The following is a 26,136-nucleotide window of genomic DNA, read 5'->3' on the forward strand; positions in this document are numbered from 1 at the left end:
CCTTTAAATTTAAACATGACTTTGGAAGAATGTGTCAAGTTTGTAAACTACATAAAGCCTCCTCCATTAAATAGCAGACTTTTTATCGAATTGTGCAAGAAAATTGGGAGTGATCATAAACACCTCCTTTGGTATTGTAATTCAGGATGGCTTTCAAAAGGAAACGTTTTAAAATGTCTGTTTTGAGCTAAAAGACGAAGCCTTGGTATTTCTGAATAAACACCCACCATCTAAAAAAGATGCTGCTTTCCCATTTAAGGATAGATTCCATGATTTCAAGTGGTTAATACAAGTAGCTTATTTGTGCGACATATTTGCTACATTCAATGAATTGAATTTAAATTTGTAAGGCTTTGGTTTAAATATTTTCAAAGTATCGGAAAAAGTTGCTGCAATAACTGAAAAAATGACTCTGTGGAAACAACGACTTTCAAAAGGAAATTTTAAATCTTTTGAAACATTACATAAATTTATTGAAACCCATTCAAACTGTGATGAAGAATATTTACGTCTCGAAACACTATCAGAGAAACGCTGCACTAGGAAGATGTGATGGAACCCTCATATCATTGGCATTGCACTATGAATCTGGGCTGCCAAGTTAATGTTATTCAGACTTCCACAATACTGTAGATTAAGCTTTCATATTCCATTTTTAAAATTTTGAAGGAATCCTGCACTTGTATAAATTTGACAAAATTACCAGAAAAAAAAAAAAAAAATAGCGAAGTACGTATTGTATAATCTTACACAATACGTACCTCGCTATTTATTGTATAACCTTTTATTAATTACAATAATACTGCAAAAACTCTTAAGTATCAAATGGATATTTTATACTCTGATCATCAAAATTAAATGGCAGAAATAAAACGTAACTGATACTTAACGAAAAATTATTAATATAAATTTGCACAAAAGCATTAATTAACATAAATTACAATGTTTGGCAGTTGATTATCCTCCCGCCCCCAAAAAAAATGAAATTAAAACCAAGTTTATAAAAATTGGAATATGATGGAAAAGTTAAGACACCACTTGTGAAAATTTTTTTTCTTTAATATGGTACTACATGATCACTTCGTATAGATATGCATGTCTCACATCTTGATTTCATAGACTTTACCAAAGTGTTGATCAAATTTTTCAGCTTCTGGAGAGTCATTGCCGCGTTGAAATTCGGCGCCATGAGGCATCCCACATATGCTCAATCGTGTTCAAAACGGTTGAGAAGTCGCCAATCCATTCGAGTAATAGCTTTTGTTTTCAAGTATTCTGACACCATATATGATCGATGAGATCAAGCATTGTCATTTATTAGCAAAAACTGGGCCATCAGCACCCCTAAACAGTCTCACTGATAAGGGAAGGCAAGTTGTGCCTTTCTTCTTCTCCAGATCACGTCTACATTCACTGTTCAGACTATCTGGTTTCGTTAGTAAACAATACTCGGGTCCAGTCGTCTTGCCTCCATTGAAAATGGTGACGGCATTATTTTAAATGGGACCTTCTGGAAGCTGAAATGAGTGCAACACAGATAATTGGTTTTGTCACATACAAATCCGACCTCGTAGTTTAGTATTTTTTTGTTACCAACCGAATTCTAGTATGTCTTTGAAACAATAGATGGCGCTACTGCCTGATGATTCAATTGTGATTGCTATGGTAACGTACTTTCAAATATGTGATTTATGCGTTCCATTCCTCTTTTTTTACTTTCTTGTACAAAGTAAAAAGGAAGTATTGTAATCGCGAAAAGTTTCAGGCAGCATATTTCAACCAAAATATCCATTTTGAGCGCTATCGAATGCAATTTAACGATGTTTTTGCGTGATATCTGTACGTAAGAACAGAATCAAAGACTCGCTTTCTCCAAAAAAATTATAAAACTACTTTAAAATTAATTCTGAAGAGAATTTTTCGTGGCGTCTGTGCGTACGTATCTCGCATAACTCAAAAACGAGTAGCTCCAGAACGTTGAAATTTTGTATATTGAACTGCTATAACATGTAGATGCGCACCTCGTATTTTGGTTGCAATCGGCCGCACCAAACGTATATAAGTATATTTATATATATATCCACTCTGTTACCCGGCTCGGTGATCTCAGTTTCTTTACTCTTATATATTTGTAAATTGTACATTTTTTGCTTTAAAAATGATTGAATTATGTTGTTTTTATCTTCCGGTTATGCCTTTAGTAAATCTGTATGCAATATTTTTAGAACTATCAACAATTTTAAAGTTGTTTAAGTGCCGCTAAGGTTTTTTTTTTTTTTTTTTTTTTTTTTTTTTTTTTTTTTTATGGCGGCCATTGATTGTTTACTTTTGAAACAGCAGATTAGTGGATTTGTTGCCAATCTAAAGAAACTTAGCTTCGCAACAACAAAGATAACACCTTCATTTATTATTGCCAATCAAATCATGCTTAATCCTTTCTGGAATTTTTTGAGGAAATCAGTGTTTAAGATTTACTTCGCAATTTTTAATATAGACATTTTGAGTTTTTATGTAATTTTGCCTTGTCGCGAAGTGAAAACTGAATTAATTGAATGAGAAATACTCAATCGTCTGTGAAAAACTGTTTCTTTTTTTGTTTTGTTTGCTTAATTTCTTTTATACATCATTCTAGCTTTATTATAGTATATGAATAGAACATGTGGCAACGATTAGATAATTCTATTCTTTAAATGATATAAATTTTGTGCATTCTGAGTTATAATATGAACGAAATATAATACTGTTAAGTGAACCTAGCGCCAGAGTGTCGCTATGGTAAACAAATACTAGAGTGAATTTTAAAGGATGCATTTATTCTATTGTGGTTTATGCGCTGTCGGCGAAGTAGTTTTAATTCAATCCAATAAGTTTAAATGAAATGCAAGAAAAAATGCGTATAATTTAATATTCCGTACAAGGAAGTCATGTGGTGTACACATCAGATTTTATTTTAATTGCTACAGTGCTTTGAGTGATATGTGCTGTTTCGTCACGTGAACGGCATTTCTTCTATTTCAAAGTGTTATGTAAAATAAACAAGTGATAATACAGTCCGCTTACCTTTGTTTTTGTGAACTTATTCTTAATCACTCGCTAAGCCTTCATGTAGCAGTAGAACGGCTAATTCGCCTTTTTGTCGCAACATGAAAGTCTAAAACCAAATCTCTTGTAGTCGCTTCGTGGATTCTTCGGGACGACAACGGCAAAATACGGTCTTCTGATGCAGTTATTGCTCTTGGTCGCTCTTGACAATGCTGTCTGTCAACTGACCCAGTGCTTAAAAAAAGGGCTCCAAACTCTTGATATGATACTTTGAGGGATATTCAAATGTTGGACAACCTCCATTTGTATTTGACCTCCCCGCGATTCTACCAATTATTCACCACTTTTGACCTTCACTTAAATGATGCCTTTGAGGCATAATTACGGAATATGAATAACTCTCAGAAACTTTATTCGCTTTAAACAACACTACAGACCAAAATTCCAACATGCGTCCATTGCGCACCACGTTGTCAATCATTTAATTTGCATATATCTGGCGCTAAAGTACGCGTGGAAGTGCAACTTTGTGCTCAATAGCATTTTATTAACATAAATAGTTATAACATTGGGCAGGGTGTACTCCAACTGCGCGAATGAAAATCCCCCTCGTCCTGGTATAGTCCAACTGCGCGAATCAAAATTCTTCCCCCCCGTTGCCTACAGGGTTATAATTTTACTTTTCGAAGCCAATTGTAGCCAAGAGGAAAATAAAGAAATAGAATTACATATCACAAGAACAAGTAAAGAGTATTTAACAAGCAGGCTTCAGATTAATGACGATAGAAATAATATAGTTTTTTTTTTTTCAACAGATTCAAATTTAAGGATATTATGTGACCAAAAAAATTTTTTTTTGTTGATTGTACTTTCACATTTTGCCCAGAATTTTTCTTTCAGATGTCTACGTTTCATAAAGTGGAAAATGGGCATTATATCCCATTTTTTCCCCCCTACCAGAAAAGTCTACGGCAATATACGAAACTATGTTTCAAAAACTGCAAGAAATCTGGGTACTATTCCATTTTGAGGGCCGTAAAAAAATTGCAGCGAAAATGTACGCGCAAAAGCGCACATTTAACAGCGTGCCAAATCTAGCGTACGCGCTGATTTCAGATTGCGTAAGGCCCACCAGCGGCCGAGCGGTAAAGTCGCTGAACACTGGTAGTTCGGTCCGAGGTTCGAATCCCGCGAACGGGCTGGCTGCATGGGTGTTTTCGGTTTTTCCCCATGTGTAACGTGCATACGAGCCAGTTTCCCTCAGAAAGTCCTCCACGAAGGCATCCCTCCTTTCAGGCAGATAGCCCTAGTGTGCTTTGCCATAATTAAATACACCACACACACACACACCACACCAGATTGCGTAAGTTTATATATTTCTTAAGACGACATTGAAATACTAGTTTAATTTTTAAATCCTTTTTTGATTTTTAGATCCTTTTTTGATATCCTATGGATTTAACAATTTGGGAATTGCCCATGACGAAAAGTCGGCAATAGAATTTTGGGTAAAGTGCAGAATCCCCCACTGCTTGACGCGTTTTAAGAATTACACATACTTGGTAACCATGTGCATACTGACCTATTTTCACCGGTAGCGTCTTAGCCGCGGTAAGGTGAAGGTTGGTATTTTATGTGCTCTTGCTTGCTGAATGCTTGTTCGATGGTGTTGCAACTTATGATCCTTTTTCTTATTCTTATTATTTACATTTAACAATATCGATAAGTGAAATTTCGCTTACCTTTCTTAATGAATATCCACAGGAACGCTTGGAATTCCTTTTCATTTTTATCACACAGAAGCTTTATTTACAGCTATGTACAAGAATTGTATGCTTACATTAGAACATTCATCATGTTTTTCTTTTGGTTGCCACTACATCAATCTCAAAAATCCGCAATGCGGTAAGAAAAATATAACAAGCTAAAAGTAAAAAACGCTGCGCCCTCTCGTGGCCAGCTACATAAACTCTAACATCCTCCCCTTCGATGAACTCTTGGTTCATCAAAGGATTGAATTCTGAAGTTATCTTAAACATTAAATGTTTTTAATGTTCTACAAGTTTAAATGTTCATAGATGCAGTGTTCGCAATTTAAGTTCATTGTATTAAATTCAAAGAGTTCAAGTCATTTCTAATAGGTACAATAACTGCACAGGACGACGAAGATGATTTCCATTAGCTAAACGGACAGTGCAAGCCCTTATTTTCCCATCTCGTCCTGGATGACATTCCTGTACAACTCCCATCTTCCATAATAATCTTGGTAATTTTTCTTCATGTACTAGAACTACAGAGCCTTTCAAAAGATCTGTTAGGGCATTACCTCTCTGAATTTGTTTTACGTTTCTAATTTCAAGTAAGTATTCTTTTTTCCATCTTTTCCAAAACTCTTCTAATAACCTTAGCCGGTATTTATATCGCCTTGTTAAATTTTCTTTAGTTGAATCAGGTTTAAGAATTTTGCCAGATGGTAGGGATGTCAGTTTTTGTCCAACTAGAAAATGAGCTGGCGTCAGCGGTTCTGGTTCTCCAACTTCACTATAAACATACGTCAGTGTACGGGAATTCAATATCGCCTCAATTTCAATTAAAACTGTTTCCAGCTTTTCAAATTTAAGTGAAGCCTTCATGAGTATTTTCTTCAAACATGACTTGATAGATCTAACAAGCCTTTCCCAAAAACCGCCCCACCAAGCCGCCTTCTCCACATTGAATTTCCACTCAATACCTTTATTACCAAAATAATTTTGAACTTCTGTGTCCTTGATGGTATTCCATAGTTTTTTTAAATCCTTGTCTGCTCTTTTGAAGGTTTTTGCATTGTCTGAATATATTACTCGATATACTCCTCTTCTTGAAATAAATCTTCTAAAGGACAGAAGAAAATTAATTGCTGTTTGGCTAGACACAAATTCCAGAGCAAATGTAACAAGAGCAGATGCACTGCTCTGGTTACAGCGCATGTATACAGAGCAATATAAGCTTTCCCAATTTCATCCTTTGTACTCATAGGACCAGCAAAATCAAGTCCTACAACTTCGAAGGGATTTGCCTCTGTTATTCTTTCGATTGGTAAAGGAGCGATATCCTGACTTAGTGACTTAGCTTTAAATCTGTAGCAAATCACACACTTATTAATATTACTCTTTACACGCTATCGACCCTTAAGTATCCAAAATTTTTCCCTAATTTGAGTTAAAGTTTCAGCTACACCAGCGTGTGCTTGCATTTCGTGACAATCTTTAATGATATGATCTGTGAAATGAGACTTCTCAGGTAGTATTGCTGGGTATGTTTGATTATAGCTTAACTCAGCATTTTGAAGCCTTTCTCCTACTCTGAGTATTCCATTTGAGTCTACAAATGGATTTAATGTAAATATTTTCGAACTATGTATGCTTTGTTTCATCTTTAATTTCCTTATTTCTTCTCTAAAATTTTCTTCCTGAGTTTTCTTGATCCAGAAATTCTCTGCTTCATTCATCTCTTCAGCCTTAACAGGTCCAATGCTTCTTAGTTTTGGGTTTCTCAAATTATTGATAAATCTGAAAACATAAGATATTATTCTATATACCTTTTTTATGTCACTAAAGTTCTCGATAGAAATGATATTTTCAACAATACGGTTTGCTGTTAAAATTTCTTGCTTCTTTCCTTTTCGTTTCTCAGAATTTGTTATTTTATCATCTTCCTTAAAATTTCTCGAAGATCTGGGCCAAACGTTGTTATCTTTGACAAGCCAAGGTGGGCCATACGACTACAGCTCATTTTTTGATTTCTACCTTCTGTCCTCTCGTCAATAAGTCCGAAGGATTCTCATGGCTGGGACAATAATTTCACCAATCTGGATCAGTTTTCTCTTGGATTTCTAGACACCTATTTCGTACAAATTGTTTCCATTTTGTCGGATCAGCCTTGACCCAATGTAATACAATTTCTGAATCTGTCCACATATAAATCTTCAATTCTATGTTTTTCAACGAATGTCGGATGTATGTGATGAGTCGAGCTCCTATGACTGCTCCTAAAAGCTCCAGTCGAGGTAACGTAACCCTTTTTATGGGAGCAACTCTTGCTTTGGACATAACAAATGATGTTTTTGTTAACTCATTTTCATTGTATCTCAAGTATACAACGGCACCATATCCCTTTCGGCTACTATCTGTAAAACAGTGCAATTGAATGTTCGACAAATTTCCTTTTGACAGATTGTTGAAATAATGTCTTGGAATTTCAACATTTTTTAATTTAGGAATTTCATTATACCAGGTTTTAAATCGATTCTGCAATTCTTGATCAAGCTGTGCATCCCATTGGTAACCTCTTTGCCAACATTCTTGCATCATCATTTTAGCTGCAACAAAGGGAGATATGAAACCGATAGGATCGTATAGTTCGCCCTCTCGTGGCCAGCTACATAAACTGTAACAGATGGAACGTGAAAGCGCGGCGGCGACCGCCGTAGAATCTCCGCCGTTATTTATGGACGATCCCGGGCCACTGGATCCAATGCATATGGATATTTCGGATACTCTTACGAACAATACGAACTGCATTAATGATGTTACTCAACGATTTCGAGATGACTTCATGAGTAACTGGAAAGACTCGGAGGACTTTGAAAATTTTAATGTGGATGCTTGCCAAGAAGAAATTAGTTATTTATGAAGCAGGGTTTCTATACTCAAGGATATTTACATGGGACTTAGTGCACGTCGTGTGGTTACTGATCCTGACATTTATACGGATGCCTACCTGCCTACAATCCGGAATTTAAACAAAAGAATTGAAATTTTAGAAGGTAAGTGCAATTACTATCTGGCCATTAAACCTAGTAATTTAGATTCTAATGCTAAGAATTGCGGCAGGCACTAAGCCTAACCGAGAAGCCCGTGGTAGTAATGTTAGTAATAGTAAACGAAAAGGAGTTGCTAGTGATAGTGAATTTTCTGATTGTGATCAAGGCTTTAAAAAGCCCTCGAAAACTGCTAGACCAATGAAATTAAAATCTAAATCTAATGGGAATACTGCAAACAGGTTTGATGCTCTTACTACTGCTACAACTGTAGCTAATAGTGTCAACGCTAATTTCGATTCTGATTGTGATATAGCCTCAGTAACTGATAATAGTAGTAATAATTTATGAACTAGTAACAATGTCTCCTCTTCTCAAAATGCAAATGATATCAATAATTTAAATGGTGTGAATAATACCTCTTCTCAAAATGCAAATGTATCTGATAGTAACGGTAACTTGCAGGAGCAGGATGTCCTTGCAGCTCAGCCTGCAATCCCTCCTATTATGGTAAGACCTCCCGAAGATGTGAAATTTAGTGAGTTTGGAAAAAATCTTGCGGTTAAACTGCCTGACTCAAAATTTTTGAGTAAGCTTAGTGGAGAATTTGTACGTGTATTTCCTCGCACTGACACGGACCATAGAGTATTGAGTAAATATTTTCTAGAAAAGGGAATAGATCATTTTGTAGTGAACTTAAGGCATGAGCAGCCAGTTAAAGTACTGTTGAGAGGCCTGCCTACTGATTCTGATGTGGATGAAATAAAAAGTGAATTAGAAGCACGAGGTTGCAATGTGCATAAAGTTGTGCAGCTGACAAAATTTAAGTCTAAGGTACCTATGCCTCTCTTTCAGGCGCAGCTCTATAAAAACGAAATTTTGGATAGTATATATTTCCTAACTGATCCCTGTTACTATGATATTAAGGTTGAGAAGTATGTTTCTAAATTTCAGGTGTCACAATGTTTTAACTCAGATCTGGAACCACTCGAGTGAAAATTACCATGTAACACCTAGGTGCGTAAAATGCTCCGGCTTTCACAAAATCAAAGATTGCGACAAAACTGGTAGGCTTGAAGTCCCCAAATGTGCCAACTGTGGTAAAGAAGGCCATCCCGCGTCTTACCGAGGGTGCGAGAAATTTCCATCTAATAGGAAAGCTAGAAAAACTTCAAATATCAAAGAAGGAGTCAGATATGCTCAAGCGGCAAATAATCCCCAGAAGTAAAAAATGGCACCCGAACCTGCTGCTGCAAATGATAATATTAGCCCTAGCATAGCTTTCATAGTCCATGATAATTCCAAGAACTTTTCCAATAATAATACTTCTGTCAACACGAACTCAGAACAGCTTTCTGCGAAGCTGCAAACAACTGCAGCTTCGCAGAAATTTTAGAGTTCATTAAAATCATAACTGAGTTCCAAAATGCCTTTGGCTCAGATCTCAGGAAAGTTATGCAAGTCTTTAAAAACAATTTAGCTGCAATTAGAAATGCTACAAATATCGGAGAGAAAACCAACTTATTCTACCTCACCATGGAGGAAATTAACGGGATAAATCAGAGTAGTTAAATTATGGACTGTGGAAACCTAACATGGAATGCTAATGATTTGTTTCATAGAATTTATGAGCTTCGTGAATTTGTAGATGAGTATGTCCCCGATGTAATCCTCATACAGGAACACAAGCTTGGACCCAATACAAAATTCAGTATTTGCAACTACGATGCCTATAGAGTTGATCGGATTAGGCCTACCTGAAGGAGGTTTAATTATTTTAATTAAGCACTCCATTCCTCATTATCTCTCTACAATCCCACGGCTTTCAGCAGTCCAGGCCTTAGCCATTAACATCATTCCACACAGTACTCAACCAATCATTTTTATCTCCACTTATATCCCACCCAACAAGAAAGCACACGGGAACGTTGCAGCTGACCTGCAAGTTATTTCTAGAATTAGCAATAGAATCATTATAGGTGGAGATCTAAATACAGATCACGAGTGGAACTGCAAGTCAAACAACACCTTAGGAAATATAATCCTTCGTTTTGCCGACTTGGCAAGATTTACTATTGCAGCTCCACAACCCCCAACACGTTATGGCGATAATACTGCTTCTACCATTGATTTCTACCTTCTCAGAGGTGTAAAATGTCTGCATGTGGAAAGTCTGTGTGAACTATCGTCAGACCATAATCCCCTTATTTTTGAGCTAGATATTAATCGCCATAACTCACCACGCAAAAAGGCATTCATTACTAACTGGGCAGGATATGCCAAAGCCCTAAACAACATTCACTACTCAATACACACGATACAAAATGAGGATGAGTTAGACGCGGCTATCACTTCCTTTTCCAATGAACTTATAAAGTATTTCTCCCACTTCCCTAGCGTGCCTTCGTGGTGTAACGGTAGCACGCTGGGCCGGTATTCCAGAGGTCCGTGGTTCGATTCCCGGCGAAGGCGGTTGCATATTTTTCGTCTTTTCTGCTTCCAATGAACCTAATGACTCTACAAACTTTTTAACGCCCTGAATGTCAACAGCAAAGCTGTAAAACACAGGGACAGAATTAAAAACTCCAAGATCCGACAACTCATTAAACAGAGAAATGCTACCCGCAAAACGTGGCAAAAATACCGGCATCCCGCGGATAAATCCGCTCTCAACAGGCTCAATCACGATATCACACTCCTGACACGTAAACAAGCACAACGCAACTGGGCTGGTTGCCTAGAGTCTCTTAATCCAGAAGATAACTCTATCTGGAAAGCGACTACAAAATTTAAAAGATGCTACACAAATATTCCACCTCTTAATGGCCCTCGAAATATTGCCTACACCGAAATTGAGAAAACTGAGTCGCTCGCCGATCACTACGCTTCTCAGTTCCGCACCACCAATATTTATTACCCACCAACAGAACACTTGGTTAATCATACGCTAACAAATTTCCTGACAAATCCCCACACTGACAACATCCCTCTAGTTATGCCGTCAGATGTTCTTGAATATATATGCAAACTGAAAACCAAGAAAAGTTCTGGTCTGGATAAGATTTCCAATAAAATGCTTACCAACATGGGTATTTTTATTATCTTCAACCTGGTTACCATCATCAACTTTATTATCAAAAGTGGAATTTACCCTAAAAAATGGAAAACTGCAATCATATGCCCAATTCTTAAACCATGAAAAGCTCCCTGTGGTCCGGTATCCTACAGGGCAATAAGCCTTTTATCAGCTTTAATTAAAATCACTGAATATGTCATTTTAAAAAGGATCATGCAACATGCGGAAGCAAACAATTCATTCATCAATGAGCAATACGGTTTCCGCAAACGACACTCCACCACGCATCAATTATACCGGGTCGCTGAATTGATTTCTTCAGGACTGCAAAATAATCTCACTACCGGAGGTACCTTTCTAGACGTTGCTAAGGCATTTGACCGTGTGTGGCTGGAGGGCCTCACTTACAAATTAATTAACCTGTGTTTCCCAGCTTACATCATTACACTCATTAACTCCTATCATAAGGATAGACACTTTGTCGTTCGAGTCAATACCACATACTCAACCCCCAGACCAATCATGGCTGGCGTCCCTGAGGACTCCTTAATTTCGCCAGTCCTCTATAACATCTATTCGAACGATATCCCACAACAACAGAATACAACCACAGCCATGTATGCAGATGATACGGCAATACTCACCCAAAATGCATCTATCAGCTCAGTAAAACAATCACTCCAAAATCACATCTATGCACTGGAGTCTTGGCTCCTCGCCTGGAAAATTGGCATTAATGTCGAGAAATCTGACGCTATTTTGTTCACCAGGAAAATCAAAACTGATGAACACATTCAGATCATTATGTTTAATACTGCAATCCCTTAGGCCAAGCAAGTGCCCTACTTAGGAGTAATTCTTGACAAGCATCTCACACGGTCGCCCCACATTAAACACGTAATTAACAAGTTCCGAGCTTGTAAAGATACACTTTCCCCTCTAATCGCTCGGAACAGCGTTCTCTCGATAGAAAATAAAATACTCATCTATAAAGCCATGCTACGACCTTTTATTACCTATGCCTGCCCCGTATGGGGGTACACTAGCGATTCATCTATTAAAAGTCTGCAAATTGCCCAAAATTCGGTCCTAAGACAAGCCACTAATTGCAGATGGTTCATCCGTAATGAAGCTATCCACAGAGAATTCAACGTAATGCCCATTAAAGCCTATATGGCAAAGTTGGCCAAAAATTTCTTTAGGAAAGTTCCTAAAGTCCAAAACCCAGCAATACCAATATTAGCTTATGACTACAGAAGCAACAGAAATAGAAGAAGACCGAGGGCAATTTTGCGGCATATAGCTAACACATAGTTTTAATATTAATATTTAAATATATAATTATATTAAAAAATAAATTAATTAAAAAAATTTCCAAAATTTAGAGACATTTTAGCTTAAAATTATTCTTTAGTGCTGCATTTTCTGACTTCCCACTCTCCTCTCTTGAATGGCCAGATAGTTTTTAGCACTTTACTTACCTGCTCTCTTACAGCCAATCAACACGACCTACTTATGATGATGCAGATGAGACAGTGTTTCCTCGGACACTCTCTACTGTTTATGCTATCAACCCACAAATCATCTAACTGCCATCTTTAACCACATGAACTTTTTAAGACTCACTCATGCTCAGTTACATTCCAGATAGAAAATCGCTAACGACATGGTCTGGGATTGCGCTGATGCGCGGGAGCCCACTTCGCGAACTGCGTTCGCCTGAGTCGACCTATTTTCACTTAAAAAAAATCCTAGGATTGCACAAAAATGGCACTGCGCACACCCTTGACTTTATCTATGTACACATCGACCTATTTTCACTTAAAAAGTAAAAGAAAATTGACAAAAACCCAATTGTTTCTACCCTTGTAAAAAGCGGCAAACAAATAAGTGAGCGATTCTGCACTTTACCGAGAATATTTTCAAAGAAAAGGCATCATTCATTATATAAAATTACGTTTGAACAACCAACGAGATGAAATTATGCTTTAGCTATAAGTCGGTAGCGAAATAGCGATGCAGGCATCCATTCAGTTATATTTAGCCATTTTTATATAAATTATAATAATAAAAAAGTATTATATGAAATTAACCTTTCATCTAAATTAAAACATCAATCTTAGTTATTTACTATTATACTTCCTTTCTTGCCGCCATTATTAAGGTTGCTGCAATTATTTTTGGCAGCATTGGCATCAACAACAGTTTGGCGATTTTTTACGGCCCTCGAAAGCGAATAGTACCGAAATCGGTTCTAAACTGTATTTGAATTTTCAGTTAGAAATTGTGGTGCAGATTTTGAATATGCAATCCATGAACATGTGAGAAAATATGACCTGAATGTTCTATTACAAGATGTAGATTCCACTTGACTGAAGCTTGGTAGCGAAAACTTTAGCAGTGCGAATTGCAGCAACAATATAGGAATGGTAATTCAGAAATTGGCCGATGGCTTCGACTGGTATTTGGATTACCGTTTTTAGATGCTACTGAAGTGTCGGATAGCTTCGTTGAAAATGTCAGAGCAACCATGGGATGCAAACATCATACGCTTTACAGCAACTACTTTGGGCTTGCACTGATATTTCATTGGAAAGAACAATAAATGCATGTGAAGCATATCATACAAAATTCAGAGCGAAATTTTATCATTCCCATCCTAATATACAGGCAAAAGTCTTTAATCTGGAAGCCCATAATCCGGAATGATCTATAATCCGGACCACAAAGCTACAAACTTTCTGCGCATGCGTAAACGCATGCGCTTATGCGTCCACGCATGCGCATAATACGTTTACGCATTCGCGTTTAATGTATAACGGACGGTATAAGCTAAGCTAAAATTATCTAATTATTTGTTTCAGTTAATGTTCCAGATTGCGTTGTTCCTTAATCTTCTAATTGGATCCGGCTTATTATTTTTTGCAGACAGACCAATTTTATAAAAGTAAGCTTGAACTTTCGATTATGTCAAAAATAATTTCCGATTCTGGAGCTACCAAAGGATCTACAAAGCGAAAGCATGTTCCGATGTTCATCAAACAAAAAGTGGAATTGTAGCAAAAAGTGGATAAAGGCATATCCTTTGATTCTCTAATTATTCCAAAGTATGATTATCAATTTCACGCTGCTCTGCGAGGGGGGGGGGGAACGACGCGGCGCGCAATGAACTGGAAGTTGATTTGTCAGTACTATCCTTATCTTCAGGGTAGATGTGTTTATTTTATTCGGCTTATAATTCCTTACTAAATTTAGCATTTCTTCTCGATGTACTCCTTCTTTGATATGATTTAAATCAAAATTCCTCGTCATTATAAATATCACGAATACACATCAAATAGTTTTCTGGTTGCAATTTTCTAACTTCCACTATGCGTAATGTATGCTTTACGCATGCGCGCGTTGAAAGAAATGTTTAATGAAGTAAACAAATAAATATAAAGCTTTTTTTTTTGTAAATTTTGATACCCTTGTGATGTTGGGAGGCCCCAACTTGTCAGCAATAGTAGTAGTGACTGCTATTAACTGGAAATTACACAGACTCTTAAGAAGGGTTTAACTCCCTTTTTATTTCACTTTAGAAATCACAGTTGCGTACACTTGACGCTCACAAACTACGCCGACCCGGCGGTTCAACAAAAATAGAAAAGTACAACTAAAAATAAATGACAGGATGCATAACTAACGAAGTCACTATCTACGAGACTCTATAATTGTAACTATCTTAACCGCGTTCTAAGATACAGCTGAGATTCAGCAAACTTTCTGATTAAGAATTTGAAAGATTCAACGAACTGTCGAAATAGGCACACAGGCCGAAACGCGCGGTTCTTAAACTTTCTACCAAGCAACCTTCACGCTCGTGATTCAAGAAGCACACCTACAATCTCGCTTCCCTTCTATTTAAACTCAATTACTTCTGCTAAAAATTTGAATACACTGCGCGTTCTACTACGATTTACATACTCTGGCATTGGCAATTCTAGGGGAAAGTAAAGGCTTGACAAGAAAGATAGCTTAAACTTAAAATAAATGTTAGTTAAAATAAATATAAACCCTACATTTGCCTGTTCCAGAATTTGGTAAACTTGGAAGCAGGTCCTAGAAACGACCTGTTGAAAAAGTTTCCACATTCTGATCTAAAACTCAAGAGCTCCGTTTACATAAAACAAACTGTTTCCTATAAAATTACAATAATTTCTGTAGATGCATCAAATTACCATCTCTTCTTAAAGGATCCTTTCTGATCTTCAGCAATCAATCTTTTCTCTTCCTTAATTAACTGCTTAATTCACATTCATTCAAGTATTCAAAAATTAATTTAACTTTACCCTGGTTCTCCACCATGTGTGGTGTCAAACGGGAATATTCGTGTTTTTGTATTACAACACTTCCCTTAACCATAATGATTTGTTATAATTCAACGACCAAATAGATACACCTTAATCGACATACTGAAACTCGATGAGCTATGTTTAACATTCTTAAAATTCAAGTGGAGAACCCTACAAAACACATTCATTCTAATTCCCCCTCATTCATCTTAGACATGCAGGCTTTCGCTCTAAAGCATGATTTTATCTACAGTTTAATACTTAAATTTGAATTCATTTCCTTTCGAGCATTTACTTTTTGCATCTAATATTTTATGCTTCTAGACTAAATTCTACTTTTACATAACTTTCAAGTATTTACCTATATTTACAAAATTCTAATACATATGATTTTTACAATTTACCATAAAATGAATAAGATAAAAATAAAATTTTACTTCACGCTTTCTTCGCCAAGCTGGCGGCACTGAAACTAAATTTTTCATTAATACAACAATACGAAGTTACTTTACTTTCGGCCAAATTTTGGCTTTAACATAACAGAATTAGTCTTTCGACCAACAGGAACTGCTTGCTCTTAGATTTTATACTTAAAGAAAATAATACTTTTGCCTTAGGTAAATAAAGTAAAACAAAACTAAGTCTCAACCGAGACAAACTGACTTCCGTCAAAACATAGAACTTCGTATTTACGCATAACATTTCAGAACGAAAGAAAAAATTTATAGGAGATTTTAACTTATCTTTGACTTTTCGATGCTTGGAACTCCGACATCCTCTTCTTGCAAAATTGATCCCAAGTTATGGAATTCAATCTCCGCTTTTGGGTTCGTCTAGTTTCCTCCATGGTGACGTTTCTTTTTCGCTCTCTGTACGCTGGCCTCTTGTGGTGGTAGTCTTCGGATTCCTGTCTTTTCCGTTTTGCCCCTGGACGGCTGGTCTTGGCGGCCTCCGGTCTGGAATCTTGCTTGAACTTCTTCTGTTGGTGGCAATCTTTTCGCTCCTCCTTCTGTCTTTTTGTTCTCGTGAACGGCGGCCTTGTTTGCTCCTGACTATCTGGCCCTGGAAGTGGTTTCCTCGACGCTGACTTTCTACTGTGGAAAGTTGTATCTGGTCTTTTCCTATTTACAAAAGATTATTTACGCGGCGGCGTTGATTTCTTGCATTTCTTGAATGCTGGAGTGTAACCATTTTCCTTCCTTCTTTTCGGGACCCTAAAATGACTTGTAGAAGGGCTAGGTTCCTCTTCTGTTCTCTGCTTCTTGGATGATGGAGCGGGTGGCGTTACTTCTGGACCTTCCACTTCTTTTGCGCTTGAGTCCTGCAAGAAACTTTTAAGGATTTCAAAATCATTTTGATTATAATATTTTTTCACCTGGTCGGGACTTGCTTTATAGATTTCCTCTCTCTCGTTCTTAAGGTACAATACGACTCCCTTGATTTCCTGTATTACATAGGGGCCTTCAAATTTTGGAGCCAGTTTTGCAGTGAAATTGTTTGGGGCACTTGATAAAGAAAATTTCCGCTTTAACACTTTATCCCCAACTTTAAAATCTGCTTCACCGCGTTTTCGATCATAGTACAGTTTCTGTCTATTTCTTGCTGTATCCAAACTTTTAACCGCCTGATCAATGAGTTCCTGTATATCTTTTTGTTTGAATTCTTCCTCTCTTTGTTGCACAAAGAATAATTTATCTAGTGGCGTAATTAACTTCCGTCCTAAAAATAATTCTGCTGGAGTTTTTCCCGTAGTATCATGATTTGCTGTTCTTAAAGCATAGGCTAACTCATTTATGTAGCCATCCCAGTGCTTGTGATATGTGCTAACATAACTTCGAATTATTTTTACAATATTTTTATTAACTTTTTCTGCGATGTTTGCCTGTGGTCTATACGGAACCATTTTGATATGGCGTATGCCAAGTCAAATGTTTTCAAATATTTGGCTAACGAATTGTTTACCGTTATGGCTAATGACTTTTATCGGTGCATCGTATTTTAAAATGTATCTGTGTAAGAATGCATCTGCGACTGTTTTGGCTGACGCGCGTTTAAGTGGAACAATTTCTGTCCATTTTGAAAAATGATCTACAATTACTAAAAGAAAACGATTTTTTATTTAACTCACTCTGGGGGAAAGGACCAAGAAGATCTATGCCTAAAATTTCATTCGGAAATGTAGCGCGAATGCTATTTAAGTACCCGGCCGGGCTGTAATTAATATCATTTATTAATTGACATTGATTTCAGGACCTGACATACGCAGTTACTATTTTGTATAATTGCGGAAAATATACCGCCTCGCGTACCTTTTTTAAAGTCTTTCTGACCCCTAAATAACCCGCTGTTTTCGCGTCGTGTAATTCCTTCAAAATGCTTAATCGAAGCGAGGCTGGGATAAATGGCCTATATTCGAAATTTTCGTTTGTTGCTTTCGTAAAAACAATAAATTATCTATTCTTTCATAGTTTTCTGCTCTACTTCTTATTGCATCGATATCTGTGAGTTCAAAGCTTTCGGGGTCTTTCAAATACGCATAGATACTTCCAAATTCAGGATCAGCTTTCGATTCAGCAATAATTGTTTCTCTAGAATCTAATATTTTTGAAGTCAACACAGCGCATTTGAGTTCATTGCCTTCATCGTCCAGTTTCATACGAGATAGTGCGTCAGCAACATTGTTTTCCTTACCCGGTTTATATTTAATTATTAGGTTATACTCTTGAAGTTTTAAAGCCCATCTTATTAACCTGGGCGTTAGGTTTTTCCCCGAGTAAAGTCTACCAACAGTCGCATGATCCGAAAAGACTGTTACTGGCGCTTTGCCGAAATAAACTCGAAATTTGTGTACAGCCATTAATACGGCTAATGTTTCTCTCTCTGTAGCTGTATAATTCTTTTGCGTAGAGTTTAAAGTTTTACTAAAAAATGCCAAAGGATGGCCATTCCGCATGAGAACCGCACCTACGGCATAGTCCGACGCATCTGCTGCAATTTCCAGGTTTTCGTCCCCTTCCGGGAATTTCAAAACAGGGGCATTGATGAGTGCTTCTTTTAACCTTTCAAATGCAGTATTTGCTTCTGCTGTCCACGTACACTTACTTTTCTTTCTTTTAATTGCTAACAACGGTTCAACAATGTTTGCGAAATCTTTTATGAACGACCGATAATAAGAACATAACCCAAGGAAAGAAGAAAGTTTCTTGGCGGTATTGGGAGGTGGGAGATTCTTGATGGCTTTTATTTTTGAATCCTGAGTTTCTATACCCTTTTGCGAAATTTTATAACCCAGATATTTAAGTTCTTTAGTCGCGAACTTGCATTTTGATGCGTTAATTGTAAGACCGGCCTCTTTTAATAATTTAAAAACCTCTTCTAAATCTTTAATATGTTTTTCGAACGTACTACTCGTTATAATTATATCATCTAGATAGATTAAAGTCGATTTTCCTAGGACAGGCTTTAAAACAATGTCCATAGCTCTCTGGAATGTTGACGGGGCCCCACACAACCCAAAGGGCATGCGTGGTGCTTGGGTTCCTGCAAGGTCCTTGGGTTTTGGATTTCGAAGTAATCTTGGACAGTAGGTAGCAATCTTGGTAAGATTATTTCAATAATCTCTGCGTCGGGTTTCTTCCCATACAGCATGTTTATCAGCTTAACTTTTCGCAGAATGAAGTCCGTCAAATCTTCTATATTACGTTGATAAAAACTATACAGTTCGTCTTCTAGCTTTGCTCGGTCTTTCACTATGGAGAAAGCCTTTAATAATGATATTTTGAAATTTTCAAAGGTATAAGTTTGGCCTCCGAATTCCCCTGATAAAAATTTCCCTATATTCTTCCACCATAGTGTAGCATGTCCTCTTAGTGCAGACGTAGCAATGGCAACTTTTTGTCTTTCAGGCACAAGGTATAGCTGGAAATGATTTTCTAAAAATATCGCCACCGAATTTTTTCCGTCGAAATTGACGTTTGGCTTGATCGATGCTCTCATCGTCTGGACCAGGTATCCAAATCCTTCTAATTGGTTCGCCATTTCTTGTTGTTCAAATTGTACAGGAGCTTCCATCCAGTTTTGGCCATTTCAGTTCGTAAGGTGTTCGGGCGCCAATGTCATGTTGGGAGGCCCCAACTTGTCAGCAATAGTAGTAGTGACTGCTATGAACTGGAAATTACACAGACTCTTAAGAAGGGTTTAACTCCCTTTTTATTTCACTTTAGAAATCACAGTTGCGTACACTTGACGTTCACAAACTACGCCGACCCGGCGGTTCAACAAAAATAGAAAAGTACGACTAAAAATAAATGACCGGATGCATAACTAACGAAGTCACTATCTACGAGACTCTATAATTGTAACTATCTTAACCGCGTTCTAAAATACAGCTGAGATTCAGCAAACTTTCTGATTAAGAATTTGAAAGATTCAACGAACTGTCGAAATAGGCACACAGGCCGAAACGCGCGGTTCTTAAACTTTCTACCAAGCAACCTTCACGCTCGTGATTCAAGAAGCACACCTACAATCTCGCTTCCCTTCTATTTAAACTCAATTACTTCTGCTAAAAATTTGAATACACTGCGCGTTCTACTACGATTTACATACTCTGGCATTGGCAATTCTAGGGGAAAGTAAAGGCTTGACAAGAAAGATAGTTTAAACTTAAAATAAATGTTAGTTAAAATAAATATAAACCCTACATTTGCCTGTTCCAGAATTTGGTAAACTTGGAAGCAGGTCCTAGAAACGACCTGTTGAAAAAGTTTCCACATTCTGATCTAAAACTCAAGAGCTCCGTTTACATAAAACAAACTGTTTCCTATAAAATTACAATAATTTCTGTAGATGCATCAAATTACCATCTCTTCTTACAGGATCCTTTCTGGTCTTCAGCAATCAATCTTTTCTCTTCCTTAATTAACTGCTTAATTCACATTCATTCAAGTATTCAAAAATTAATTTAACTTTACCCTGGTTCTCCACCATGTGTGGTGTCAAACGGGAATATTCGTGTTTTTGCATTACAACACTTCCCTTAACCATAATGATTTGTTAGAATTCAACGACCAAATAGACACACCTTAATCGACATACTGAAATGTTGGTTAAAATAAATATAAACTCTACACCCTTTAGACCATTATTGCACTTTATTTAATAAATTACGGTTTCATAGTTTTAATTTTATAATTTCTGCATGCCATCTTACCAGATTTAAACTGATGATCTATAATCCGGAAAAACCGATAATCCGGAATGGCCAAAGTCCCGACGAGTCCGGATTAAAGACTTTTGACTGTATTTGTATTCACAGATGTAATTCGTGAAATTCATATAGATATATACGCTGCAATAAATGGTGTGAAGCAGCATAAAAAATAAAAAACAGGAATTACGGAAACAGGAAGGAAAGAATCGAGGATTTACTTAACAAGCGCAGGTATAGAATGATTTCACGATTAAAATTCCTAAGACATGTTTCATGTTACCCAAAAATTGTAAGTTAATTATTGCAATCCATTGTATTCAAAAAATGAATGTGAAATATCATAATAAATAATAATTTTAAATTACAAAAGTATTGAGAAAAAATATTTAAAAAATGTTAGCATGATAAAGAATAAACTTAAAGAAAATGTTAAAGTATGAATAGAATAACTAAATAAGTATAAAATATTAAATCATGGAAAAACATTTCTAGAGTAAATATTTTAGGGGTTGAAATTTAAAAAATACAGTAGAAATGAGAAGAGAATTTATATCTCTTTCATATCATGAGTTTATTTAGGTATTATATACCCTACACGGAGCACGCATTCCTTGGAACTGAAATGCGGACATAGGGCACAGAAAAATATTTTTGAAAAGAACTATGTAATGCATAAATGAAATAATAATAATAATTTAGTAATGCATAAATGAAAGAAAATAAATAAAACTATCAAAGAAAATATATAATAATTATTACACCAAAACATTCTCTTGACCGCGAGTGATAGAATTTTGTTTTCTCGTTTTATCTTTCAGCAAAGCTTATACAGTTAAATAATCATTTTCATTCGCGTAAAGTTATAAACAAATGTAAATGATTATAGAAAACTCATAAAGTTAAACGCTACAGTGTGAAAGGTAAATTCTGAAAATAAAAATGTTAAGAAAATTAGATGAGAAATAATCCATAATTTATTGATATCCATATAAACTCTATTCTTTTGGAAAAAGTTACACATAATTTGCAGTGAGGTATCAATCACCGAAAGAGTTGATTTCTTACCTTATTTTTTCTTATCACAGGGATTTGTAAAAAGATATGCTAACGTGAAAATTTTTGCAATATTTTTAAAGAATAAATTTTAAAAGTATTTTTACTTCATGAACTGAAATTTTTACTATACATTTTTACACAGTAAATAAGTACAAAAAAAGAAAGAGTTAGGGGATCACTGGGACTAGAAACTCGGGTCGAGCTACCAATGTTTAGTGACTTTTCCGCTTGATCATAAGACCTTTTGAAATTAGGCTGAACAGTATATTAAAGAAAATAGAAGATACAGCACACGTAAGAACAAAAGTGGGCTGAATTAGAGATTTACATGTTTAATGAATAAGTTAAACTTACCTGTATGCCATTATGAAATATTAGGAAGTAGCATAAAAGCATGAGTGAAGAAGGCGATGGCAACTAAATCATTCTAATCTAAATGTATAACATATCAGTATCTGCTATTAATTTCAATACTGCTGAAAAAATTGTAAATGAGTTATATTATAAATCATATGAACTCGTTGTATTATAAATTACAACAGTTAGAAACATTAGTAGCGTAATTTAGCTACCATCTTTTTTAACAAATAATTTCAAATAAATAATTTTACAAATAATTGAGCCTGAAACTAGGTTGGAAAATACGCTGCGTGCTGAAGATTAAGCTTTACCAAGGTGTTAGAAACATCTTCTGTTAACTATAGTTATGATGCAAGAATTTGTAAAAATTATCATTTAAATATAAATTGGCATAAATACAATACAAATTATATAAATTCTACATACATGAAAACTTGAGTACAGTGCAACAATGTGTGAAAAAGAAATGGATTAAAAAGGAACTGAAAATCCCAGGATATGAATATAAGGGAGTTTGATTTTTTTTTTGGTTAATCATAAAAATTCTCCTGGCGCTCATAATTATTAATTTATTAATTAAATGTGTATTAGAAATTAAATGTATGCCAAAGTACATCAGGTGGTAAACAGAATAAATATTTAAACGTTTCTAGTATTAAAATATGGAATTTGTAAGAAAGTTAAATAACTTCAAATAAAAATGAAAAGCTTAATACGGCAATATATTGCAATAATATTAGTGTGAATTTAGAACCACTTAAGAAATCCAATTTTTATATTTAATAAAGAGAATTGTTTAAATTAAATTAGAACTGTTTACCTAAAATGGTAAATTTGAAAGTTAAAACCATTCTACTAACTAAGAAGATTTGTTAATATTTTATCTAGACAATAAACTTATTTAAGGTGCGCCCACCAGCGGCCGAGCGGTAAACTCGCTGAACAGTGGTAGTTCGGTACGAGGTTCGAATCCAGTGGACGGGCTGGCTGCATGGGTGTTTTCGTGGTTTTCTCCATGTGTAACGTGTATACGAGCCAGTTACCCCTAGAAAGACCTCCACAAAGGCATCCGTCCCCTTAGGCAGATAGCCCTCGAGGCTTTGCCGTAGTTAAATAACCTAACCTAACCTATTTAAGGTGCGCTACAAATCCAGTATTTGATAGGTTGATTATGTATCAGTTTTGTGTATGTCATTAATCTATCAATTTTGTTATTCAAAACTGATATATGTATCAGCGACTAAAATTTACAACTTGGAAAGATTTTAATTCTTACAGAGAATAAAAAAAGATCTGGCTTATCATTCTTTTAAGCATCATAAAACTTTAAAATGAGTGTAAAAGAAATTCATGTTTAATTTAGCATACGCCAGACTTTAAATTAATATTTGTTTTGTATGCACAATTTTTACAATATTGATAAACGAAAATAGAGGCTTGCAGTCTCAATAAAATGTCCCATTAATGGTGATAAATGACTTTTTGTAGCACCCAATCTTCTTGGTAAAGAAAGAGGGGACAGGAAACGTCGCGCAGTTCCTATATTAGATAAAAGGGGGAAGGGGATCTTCGATTAAAGTTTGCGTAGTTCGTACCCTACCATTGGGCATTGATTGTAACATTAACTTAGTAGGCATATTTTTTCTCATTATGCTTTAATTTTGATGACCGGCACTTTAAATTCAATCAACTATATATATTAATGATTTGATTATTAAAAGTGTGTTTGCTACACTTGAATTGCTCAATTTGTTAAACAAGCACAGACTGATTAAATCTGAAAAATAAATTAATAATTTTTCCCTTTATCAAAAGCAATCCTTGAGAAGTGAAATATTAGTAAAGTCGTATGGAAGATAAATTAAATATCTTACATTCCAGACATATCTGATGCGTGATAAATATATGATAAAGTAAGGGTCCAGATATTTTAGAAAAACTTAGCTACACATTTCTAACATCAAAAGTACATAAAATTATAATTTTCAGTTATTATTTCTTAAGATAGTGCTTGCAAATCATTAACAAAGAAAATACTTTTTCCTGCCCTGTTTTTATGATATTTAATAAGATTAAATTATTATTCACAAGTAAAATTATTTCAATGAATTAGGTATTTAAAAATTAGCCAGACAGAAATGATAATTTTAAGATTTTTCATCTGGCATTTCGATCAAACACAAATGCTCATGTGAATTAAATAATAATTTATCATTTAAAATTACAAACGTAAATTTTTAACAGACTCTCTAAAATTCTAAAATGACTTCTTGATGTTAAAAACGTCCATAGCCTGTTCATGTTTTGCTACATTACACTATCACAACATTAATCAAACATGCGGGCTGGCACACTGCTAGTTCTGAGAGATATTGCTAGATTTGCAGCTGAAGATCTTTACCAGTCAAATTTAACAGCATAGGTATTTCAGGCCAACAGTATATAACAGCTTATAATGCTGAGCTTCTTAATAAGTTATATTTCCTTTATAATAAGTCATCTACTTTATCCAACTAATAATTTTATAATAAACAATTATTATATTTAATGTGACTAGTTTTGTAAATTGATTGCATTAATTACACTAGCTGTGCAAATTTTTAAGGCCATACGTTATATACTAAAGTACAGATTTACCGTGTAGCCCGCCGTCTCGCAACGAGTTTACAATATTTTTGTAGCATATACACCACATCAGGCGTAGGCAATCTTTTTTGGCTGCGGATCAAAATTAACCGAAATGTGTGCATTAAAAAAAAAAAAAAAAAAAAAAAAAAATGTTTCGGGTCAGTATTTTCATTTCAGTTTTTCTTGATGAATAATAAGATAAATTTTATTGAGAAAATAATTAAAATACGCTTTAAATTTAAAAAAAATCAAAATTATAATTCTTATTGCTATAAAAAAACATACGTAAACTTTATTTTTCTGTTCGATATCGATGACTGATGCTGATGCTGAACTTGTGACTTCAATTTAGTCAAAGCTTGGCTTACAGTTAGTCGTCTTAAGACGAACAGAAGCATTTGAATTTTCGGTCGTTAAGCTGTTCCTATTCTTATTTAAAACAAATTTCATGTGTGGAAATATTTGTTCCATTTGTAAGTTGAAGCAAATGAGGACAAAATGGCAAAGCCATTTTTTGGGGGGGGGGGAATTATGGATTATGGGTCGGCGGTGCCAAACTTATCGATTTCTCTTTGAAATGTTACAGTTTTTACCTTTTTCAAATAAAAATGCCTGTTTACTACTGCAACTTTGAAATCAAACAAAATGTTTCTGTTATTATTTATTTTTTATGTATTTTCAAGTATTCGCTTCATATTAATGTTTTATAATTTATTTTTATGTATTATACTTTTATTTCCGGAACTCAAGTTATTTGGAATTGAATTTTTTATTTGAAGTTATTTGAACTCAACTTGAATTTATGAAATGGGTCATTCGGTGACCTGTGGGTCATAAGTTGCCGAGGCCTGCGCTACCTATTTTTTTATAATTATTTACATGCAAAAAATTGATTATGGCTCGGACTTTGATGTCAAAAGCGAGATGCATCTTCTAACAAATGAATATTTATGTACAAAAATTAGCGCAGAGACAAAATACTACCCCCCACACACACACTTAAAAAAATATGCATGCGTTTTAAGGACCCGTCAATCATTCGCCTCAATTTCGAAACTCTAAGTACGCCCACGGACGCTAAAAGTAAAAATTATCTGTTTTTATGACTGAGTTTACATCAAAATAAAGCTCACCTGTTCTAGAAGCAGAACGTTTTTCCCTAATTTCAGTAAATGAAGAGCTGTCCATGAACCTACAATTCCAGCTCCTACGACAGCGTGGTCGAATTCTTTCATGATGACTTCCTTAAAATAAATGATATCTGTTTAGGTATAAATGTCCCCCTTCTGTTGCGAAAGTTGATATCGCTCTTTTTGAAGCGAAAGGAAGTAACGTTTGGTCACGCGTTGTTGTGTTTATGACGCACATAGCTCATAATCATGAACCCTATAAGAGATAGACTAAGCCAGTAGGCGGGGTGCGCGTCGCCGACACGTCGGGACGATCTGGTTTGCTTTAACACTGAAACCTATGGCGTTTGTATCACATAACTCTTTTTAATTATTAAATGTGATACGTTGTATAGTGATGAGATTATGAAAGCCACAGTTTTTTCCAAATAGGATTTAATATATCTCATTAGAACACTTTTTACTGCATTTCGCGCATTTTTTTTCACGCGTAATTCTTG

General features: G+C 35.5%; 1 protein-coding gene across 2 annotated transcripts in view; it reads right to left on the reverse strand.

Annotated features, from left to right (window-relative positions):
* LOC118186533 (peroxisomal sarcosine oxidase-like) overlaps positions 1-25,816 on the reverse strand; it is an 86,534-nt gene extending 60,718 nt beyond the window's left edge. The window contains exon 1 of one of the 2 annotated variants that reach the window (XM_085817411.1): positions 25,640-25,816. In XM_085817411.1, the coding sequence (XP_085673537.1) occupies positions 25,640-25,741 (102 nt within the window). In that variant the 5' untranslated portion in view covers positions 25,742-25,816. Of the gene's footprint in view, positions 1-21,872; positions 21,978-25,639 lie in introns of those variants that run through there. The other variant, XM_085817412.1, reaches the window with a different exon arrangement.
* Positions 25,817-26,136: the final 320 nt, after the last annotated feature.

This window comes from Stegodyphus dumicola, chromosome 5, assembly GCF_044657685.1.
Source record: "Stegodyphus dumicola isolate Sdum_Otavi_A_Nest chromosome 5, ASM4465768v1".
Taxonomy (NCBI): Eukaryota; Metazoa; Arthropoda; class Arachnida; order Araneae; family Eresidae; genus Stegodyphus; species Stegodyphus dumicola.